General features: G+C 47.8%; 1 protein-coding gene across 1 annotated transcript in view; it reads right to left on the bottom strand.

The window, feature by feature from the left end:
* Nucleotides 1–476: 476 nt before the first annotated feature.
* Nucleotides 477–9032, bottom strand: part of PLEKHD1 (pleckstrin homology domain containing, family D (with coiled-coil domains) member 1) — a gene marked incomplete at its 3' end in the record, with an annotated part of 21110 nt that continues 12554 nt past the window's right edge. The window contains exons 5-8 of the mRNA XM_010160620.1: nt 6384–6475; nt 3542–3594; nt 1499–1593; nt 477–570 (exon numbers count right to left, since the gene is read on the bottom strand). Coding sequence (XP_010158922.1) covers nt 477–570; nt 1499–1593; nt 3542–3594; nt 6384–6475 — 334 coding nt within the window. The remainder of the gene's footprint in view (nt 571–1498; nt 1594–3541; nt 3595–6383; nt 6476–9032) is intronic.

Here is a 9032-nt window from a genome sequence, read left to right as displayed (position 1 = left end):
GTAAAGTCCAGGTAGACAAGATCCATGTGGACTCAAGTCCAGACTCCTGTTCAGAGCTGGTCTGTCAGCACAGCAAGACACGGTCAGCTGTAGCTTTCTACACTCGAGTTGTGGAAGGTTTCCAAGATGGAGGTTCCTCAGCCTCTCCCACTGCCTGCCTGCCTGGTGAACAGTCTTTCTGCAGTGTTCAACCTTCCCAAACTGCAACTTATGGTTATCATCCCACATCACATCACCTGGTCCTGCTGAGATAAGCTTTGTTCTGCTGGGCTCCGTGTCACTGCTACTCCTTTTCTGCAGGGGATTTTGTCCTTCACATCAGCTGCCGAATGAACCTGTTTGTCCGCATGGGACTTAACTCCAACACTGGTGGACCTTACATTCATCACACAGGTCAGCATCACTTTCAGCCCTGGTCAGTTCTCATGGATCATTCCCAAAATGCGATCACTCAGAGGGGAGGAGCGGTCACTCACCTCTAGAGTTTTCTGTAAGGACTGTGTCAGGCTTCCCAACTCTTTCTTTTCTTCCTCCACTCCTTTAAGGGAGCGGGCTGTGAGCTCTAGCTCCCTAAAGAAGCAAAAAAGGGGGACAGCTATTGCAGGGGAACAGTAGCCCCACAGACTGTGCTCAGGCTGTGGATCTCTCAGCACAGGACCTGTGACCAGTGGTTGGTACAGGCAGCTCTGGAGAGTCAGGAGCTTGCCAGGAAGCATCGCACCCTGAACACGCTACAGGCATCCAGGAACTTTATGGATCGTCAAACCAAAACCAACTGTTCATGTGCTTCCCTAGCAAGGGCAGGGTAACCGTTGCAACTGGAAGAGCTCAGACAGGACAGTCACAGCTAAGCAGATGTAGATCTATGAAAACAAAAATGGTTTGCAAAATCATGCTGGCTTTTCTGAGATATTATTTAAGGAGAGAAAAGGGGGGGGTGGGAAAAAGAGAGAGGGCAATGGCAAAACATGCCAACACTCAATGCAAAAGCACTTGGACCCTTCTCTTTTTAAATACATTTGCTGTTCATATTTTGGATATTGTAACTCTTAAAATGACAAAATTATTCTCAATGAGGCAACTTCATCATCACCTAGTGTCATTCAGCTAAGGTGGAAAACCAGATTCAAATGGATGGAGCCCATGTGGCTGGTCAGCCAAATTAATTGCCTCTCTGAAATCCTCTAACACCCATCTGTGGCCATGTTATCCTGACTAATCCGGAGTTTGCTCATGTCCCAGCCCTTTGAAAACAAAGTTGCTGGAGCCCTGAATGCAAAATGAAACTAAGCTGTATTCTATTGGTCACACAAGTGACAGCAAATGCAGGTAAACTGACCTGAACTATTCCCATTTTGGTCAATGTAGCATTCATCTCCTTCTATGTGCACAAAATAGGTGAACTTTATGAGTTGTTTGGATTCATCACCACAGCAGCACTTCTGCCCAGCGTAGGAGTTGGAGTCCTTCCCCTGCCCTGCGCAGCTTGCTGCCTTACCGCCTGATCTGCTCCTGCTCCAGCCGCAGCTCCCGTACCACCTCTTCAAACCGGTGCTTCTCTGCTTCCAGGACTTGGTTCAGACGCTCGAGTTCCTGCACCAAAAGAGAAGACAGGAATTACTCTGCTGACACACATGCAGTTAGGAAAGGCTTCCCTTTTTACAAAGCCTGAGACTTTTAACCTGAGATACACAGAGCCATGAGGTGTCTGATTCCACCACACTTTTGTCCAGGGGCAACTAGAAGGGATAGAAGGTTGGTTGAAGATTTCCAGACATCCAGAAGTCCTAGCCAGTTTACCAAGCACCTGGACATCCCAGACATGCTTCCTGCACAGGTCAGCTCTGCTGCTCATATGCAGAAGGTCCAAAGCTCCCTGGGAAAGCTGGACTCAACAGGCATGTACCGTTTCCAGGCACCCAGTGCACAGGTACAGAAAGTCCAGACAGGAATGTGACAGCCCCAGCACTGCTGCACCCGAAGCAGGATATCGCTACTAGCTCAGCCTTGCTTCCCATCCCCGCTGGGACGGGAAAACATGAAGTGCACAGTTACAGCTCTGCACAGTTCAATCAGCCTGTCACTAGCTTTGTGCTAGTAAAACCATGTTTGAAGAGCAGTGAATACCACAAGCTATCCTCAAGCAGTGAGTCAGTCTCTCCCCCTACTCCAGAGGAAGCAGTGGTACCGAGACCTACTGCAGATGGAGGGAGACAGGGACAAAGTACAGCAAGGGTCCCATTCCCGCACAGGTCCCTGGCAGCCTTCCCCGCTAGGCAGACCCCCGCTGCAGGCCTGGGCAGGTCACAAAACAGCATTGATGCCAGATAAATTCACAGTAAGGCTCTTGCTCCAAGGCACAGACGCACGGTTCAAGCTGCTTTCCCAGCATCTTGCTTGGAAGCCTTCACGCTCGCAGCAGGTCAGACCACCACAGCTATATATTCATTCCTTCATCAGAACCCAACTCCTTCAAACTAACCTGGCCTCATCTGCTCTTGGTGGGCAGTGGAGATACCATGCATGGCTTTGAGAGCACAGATTTGTTCTGTGGTCTTTAGATGAGGGCATTTCCCTCCCTACGGCTGTGGGTTGTGCAGCACGCTACCTCACCAAAAAGGGATGTCTCCCTGCAAATGCACATGTAGCTTAGCCCTGAAGGGGTGTCCAAGCCCCCTTTGGACTTTAGCACTGCAGAAATGTACACAGCAAAAACATGGGCCTGAGAAGCCTAGGTCAGCATTGCCATCTTTTGCTGAAGAGGGGCAACAGTCATTTTGGAATAACTGGAAAAGAGAGCATGGGGCAGTTTGTAGAATGGCAGTGTGGTGGTCTACATCCAAGCGGGCTTTCCTACGGTGTAATAGGACAACCCATTTGCAAAGCTCTCTTGCAATAATTGGATGACAGTGCTATAAAAACAGGTAGAGATTTGGTGTAAATATGAGAATGAGCTACTTCTATTATTTTAGGCAAATATAAGTTAGGAATAGTTTGGAAAACAATAATAAACTTGATAAGGTATAATAGTCACACCTAAGGGAGTGCTCTCTTGAGTTTTCTCTTGTGCAATGTTTATTATTCTCCCCATCTCTAGTGTGTCCAAAAAACAAACCACATTGCTTTTTGCTGCACCTCGTTTTTCTCTATGATATCACTACACTAGAACAACGTCAGGTTTATTTGCTTTTCTAACTCTGGAGATAGGCAAGTTGATTGCCACAGTCTTCTTGAATCTGCCAACTAAGTGTATAATTAAATTCATATTCACTGGGTTGAATCTGATCTTCCTCCCTCGTCCTCCTGGAAACACGATCACAAACATGCTGCCCAGAAAGTGCCTGAGGAGGGGAGCAGCAATACACCTTCAAGACCCATCCTATGGCACAGCTCTCATTCCTCTCTTCATCCACAGGGCCCAGAGTTTGGCTGGACATTCTTTTGGCTCCGCAGCCTCCTTCCCTGAACCCTGACATGCCTCCCAACCTCCCAGTCCTGCCACGTGGAAGCTGAAGGAAATTGGCTTGTGACGAACACTCACCTCTTTTTGCTCTCTCTGCAGACACAGCTCTTCTGTTTCTTCCATTAGCTTATCTGCAAACACACACACGCAAAGCCCAAATGCAGAGGAAAGCAATTTATATCCTGGTGATACTTAGGAGCATGAAACACTGACTGTTTGAAGCTTCAAAACACAGCGTTCCCTATTGCTTGTGTGTACCTGTCTGGGAGGCTCCGAGGGCTGAGATGATACTAATGGGATGTTCTGTAATTTCCCTCTTGCCAAATAACTTCATAAACTAAAGAGCCATATTGCTGTGTACTCATCCTAAGGTTTCCTCTCGATGTTGTTAAAGAGCATTAGCGAACTAACCTTCGCAATCCTTTAGCTGAGTCAGGGGAACATTCTTATCTCTGCTTCACACGTGAGGAAGCAAAGGCCCGGAAAGGTTAAGTGGGTGCACAGGGTTGCACACGTTGTAGCAGCAGTCAGTGCCCCATCCCTGCCTGCCTAGCATATCACCCTCTCCCTCAGACCCCTGGGCATCACTGCCAGCTCCCTACGGTCACCTTGGGATGTCCCAGCCAAGCCCAGGAATCAATCCCCTAACTTAGCCACAGAACTTCCAGCTGTTAAGATTAGTTCCCCTCAACATCGGTTGCTCTTGTCTACGGAGAAGGACACATGCCCACCGGAGACTCTGCTCTGGTCCTTACACTGTGACCTGATGTACCTACGTTGTGCTACGCCCTAACCTTACACAGAGGCTCTGCCTCAGGCAGGTCTCAGTGATGCTTACAGGAGACCGGGCAGAAACTCATTCCCGGTAGTCAAGCGTAGGGTCTAGCTCTCAGCGCTGCCACCCGGCTGCCCTGTGAGAAGGGGCAGATTTGCCATAGCACTTTGTCATTAAGTCTTCTCCGCATCAGGCGAGGAGGATGCTACTGGCTTCCTTTGTACTGAGGACCTGAAGATCTTATTACTGCTGGCAGGATTACTACTGCTAGGAGGAACGCAGACCTCTACCTCCTGCCCACAGCAGGGCTCCTGGTGCCAGAGCAATAGTCTTACATTACTGAGCTCTGCTGACCATCACTGCTGCCTTTCTTTCTACTCTCGCCTTCTTCCTCCTTGACAGGACCATGTAGACCTGCCCTGTAATCACACAGAGGCTCTCCCACCTTCCCCCTTCTGCCCCTCCTGGGGGGACCAAGCCCAGGGCTTGATGGGCTTCTGCAAATTCCCTGCCTGAGAGAGAAAACTGGATCCCAGCTGACTGGGGGGCAGGTAACTCTGGAAGGATTCAGGGAATTCCCTGAGCAGTGTTTGCTTCCTCCAGGGAGCCCTGACCTGCTGCCAGGAGCAGTGCCTGACCTCAAAGCTTAACTACAGGATGGACACAGGTCATTGAGGGTAAAGCTAATGAGGCAAAAGCCTCAGCAATTATACAGGAATAAATAGAAAATTGCTGAAAGTAACCAACTATGACAACTGACCAGCTCAGAATGTTCTTGTCACGGACCAAAGAACCCAGTGAAATGTATATTTTACATTCCAAATAGCTCCTGTTTGTCACAGGACATGTCTTCCTCTATCACCTTGTCTTTTTTATCAGCCTCCTAGGCTCTTTAGTCTTCTCTGGTGGTTGAAAACAATGTTTTGAGAAAACTTTCCTGTTTCTAACTTTGCTCTTGTCTCCCCAGGTCCTCCTCTCAGCACTCCCTGCCATCCCTTTGGCTTGTGTGGAACCACTCTTCCCTGCCTGCCTCACCTACCAGCCCACCCATCAGCTCACACGTGCAAATGGCGCTCAGATGGCCAGAATGAACACGCCTTCTTACTTGAATCACGATCACTGTCGCATGGGAGACCATATACTGAGATCACCCCTGATGAGGATGGATGCAGACATGCCAAAGGCTCTTCAAGATCCCTCCAGTGGGTTGATGATTAGGACTAGGTACCACAAGCCCCTGCTCAAGGCCTCACCAACCTGAAGCACTCAAAGTTGCTGCTGCTAGCTTGTTTAAAGCAGACTGTCCAGAGAAGTCACTGGGCTCACACATGTCACCAGCAGCCCTCAGGTCAGAAGGGCTCTTACACCTTGGGGAATGCTCTAACTTAGGAGGCATCTGCGTTAAAAAGGCCACACTCCCTTGGCTCTTGCTATAGGCAATTATGGAGAAGAGACAGCTCGACTTCCCAAGGCAGTCACAGAGCACCCAAGGCACTGTCACCCAGAGGCTGGTTTCTGAGTAGGGGATGGGACTAGATAACATCCAGAAGTCTCTTCCAACCTAAATTGTTTTATATTCATCTGGAGCAGCTGCTCTCTCTCCATTGCCCATGGAGAGAGCAATGACAAATTAGCCACTGCCATTAGATACCTCAAACAAACCCATGTAAAATCTCCCACTTCCAATATGAACAGTGTGAGCAAATGCAAAGACCAAGCAGAGTAACACCAGAAAAAAGCAGCTAGAGGAGGAAAACACATGCATGAAAAGCTGTGACCTGCCTCAGAAAAAACAGTCCTGAGAGACTGAAAGTCTAGGCAAAGGCCGTTTGCTTGGTGAGCATCTGAAATCGGCACATCCAAACTTCTCAGGGCAGCAAACATTTGTAGAGACCAGGCAGCAGGAGCAGCAGGACTACAGCATGCTGGCCAAAGCATGTTCTTCCTTTCATGCCCCACACAGATATCCAGATCCTACCTTAACATTTTCATGTTTTGACTCCCTTCAGAACCTGAATTTCAGCTGCTGACTACTCAGAAGCTTCAGCCAGTAAAAATCTGTAGCTGCTTGGCTTGACCACACTGACAACTCCAGGAAAGCAAAATGGCTATTTGGAGTTTACGGCTTTTGGAAGTGTTTCCTACCTAAATACTCCTGCTTCTCCTTGGCCAGCTGCAGTCCTTGGGCTTCCAGGCTCTCGATCATGGCTTCTCCCAGTTGGGCATTCTTCCAGGTCCTAGGGAGAGCAGACCCAAAGCAGACAATGTAAGACAGCTAAGGGTCCCACAGAGCGAGGCGGGGGACTCAGCCTAGCAAACTACCAAGGAATTCAAACACAGAGACTCTCATCAGTTGGGACAGGGATTCTCTGGTTTTTTCCTTACAAATGAATTGGGGAAATTTCCCTGACATTGAGTAGTTTTTATATTTATTTTTTTTAATACAGGAGCTGTATGTCAACACCACACATCTATTCAAGTGGGTTTTTTTCCAGTGTTTTGGAGACTTCTGCACTGAGCTTAGTCTTAAGGGCTCTCCAGACCAACCCAGCACGTGCACAGCCTCCAGCTGCAACAGGATGTGCCTGGATCCCAGTAAATGGACCCTGACAGACTTTAGAACCAGATTTCAGCTTTTAACTCATCTAGCTTCCCATCTGCCAGTGACATTGTCTTCTGCAGCTTTTCCAATATTTTGCTGCTATAAACACTCTTCCCCTTCAACCATTAACTGCTTATTGACTCCTTTCCACAGCCATTTATCTTCAGCCTTTCTTGTATCCATCATCCATCCTGGAACCAAACAGTTCCTCCTTGTAGGCCACTAGGATTTGGTGTCTGGCCCTACACTGCGAGTTAAGTGCCTCTCCCTATAAAAACAACAAATAACCAGAGGCAAAAGCCAGATGAGATGCTGGCAAGTAGGGAGAGTTACAGGAAGCAGGCATATTCAGAGTACGTTGTGTTATTGTAGGACCATTGGCCAGAGGACCTCAAGGTCTCTTAAGCACATTATGAACTGAGCTGCAAAAAAGGCCTGAGGAACAGATACCCATTACTGGTTGAGCTGATGGACAGGGTAGGCTTTAATATAGATATTAAATACCAAGGATACACAAATCAAAACCAGAACCAGAAATTGAGTTTGCTGCTCATTTCTATTCATGTTCCATTAGAAAAAAATTATCATAAAACACATATGTAAAATTCACCTCAATCAATTTATATAGATGCACACAGAGGAACAGCAATTACTGCCCAGAAATTCTGCCATCTTTGTTAAATCCTAAGGGGGCTTATTAATATTAAATACCTGTAGGCCTTCCTGTACCAGGCCTCTTTGTGAGCCATTTGAAACTGCAGCTTTTGAGAGACTGTTAAGTTGGCAATCTCTTATAAAAGGATTTCAAGGCAACCTGTACTTCGTCTCTTACAAAAGCCAGACAAATCTATTAAACACACACCACCCCAGGGACCAGGCAGCTCACGGCTCCGGCAGCCGAAGCATGGCCTTGTGCTCTCTGCAGACAGCTGGGTTTCTTTTCAGCTAATGAGCATCTAGGATATTTCTAAAGCGCAGAGGAAATTAGAACGCTAATTAAAAAGGTGATGTTTTGCCTACAGGTAGATATGTTCATCTTGGGTGAGAACATGGGGGCGTGAATGTGTTTTTCCACTAACGTTGCCTGATACAGGATGAGTCTGCTCCCAGAGCAACCAACAGCAACCAGGTCAAGGTCGGGGGGTGGACAAAGTTTATCATATGATTACTTGGAGGGTTTCAAGATGGCTGTAGCCTTTAAAATGTCTGTTTACCTGATTTACTCTTCCTGTGCTCCCTACCTTCCCCCGCCTAACAAGATGTTTCACTGTCTCTAACTCAAAGGTTACTACACCCACTGCTGTATAACTTCGAAGGTGCACCCACATCACTGTGTTTTAGCTTCTATTCCTTTTATCTGCTGGAACCAGTGCTGGTGTGTAATGGCAGCAGCGGGGAGGTACAGGCTATGATTTCAGCTGAGGGGCAAGGAGGTATTTGTTTTATTTTGTACTTCTTACCAAGCGAGTTTTCATCAGAAAAAGCCACATTGCTTCAAGTGCTGGAAAGCACAGGGTCAGGAAGGCTCGTGGGACAAGTAGAAAGCACCCTTATAATATATTTCTGAAAAAAAACCCCAGAGCTGTATAGTATCTCCACTTGCTATACAGCTCAAACATCATCTGTTCCAGTCCTTTTGCAGCACTGGGAACATCTCTCTAGCTTTGCCTGCATTTTTCCTTTCTCAGGAACATCCATAACCCATTTTTGGAGACAGTACCCAGGACATATGTACTATGTTACCTGGGGGGTTTTCCCCCCACCACTGCCTACTAAGCCCACTTTTAACCACTGCAGGGAATGCTTCTGTGGACATAGAAAGTGTACAACGTGTCCCTCTCCCCCACTAGCAGTGGCAAAAGCCTCTCTGGGTGGGAAGAGAGCTAGGCTGGCTTGGAGTCAGGGCTTTGCGCATTTCCAAAAAGCTTTCAAGACCTGGCAAGTCCAAGCCACAACATGTCAGAAGGGTGAAGAGACCATCAACTCACCTCCGCATTGAATAGGCGGTTTCCTTATCAAACCAGAAGGCTTGGCAAGGAGTGAAGGGCTGAAGGCATCACTGAGCAGACTGTGATGGTGGTAATAAGCAGTTGTACAGGGACGTGCACACACAACTCACTCGGCCCCAGATGTTAAGAGGGAGCAGACAAAATTGAAACAAATGAGAGGTGATAGAGGACACCTCCCATCCT

This window comes from Eurypyga helias, unplaced genomic scaffold (assembly GCF_000690775.1).
Source record: "Eurypyga helias isolate BGI_N326 unplaced genomic scaffold, ASM69077v1 scaffold5101, whole genome shotgun sequence".
Taxonomy (NCBI): domain Eukaryota; kingdom Metazoa; phylum Chordata; class Aves; order Eurypygiformes; family Eurypygidae; genus Eurypyga; species Eurypyga helias.
The sequence above is the reverse complement of the archived record's forward strand: the minus strand, read 5'-3'. Positions and strand labels throughout refer to the sequence as shown.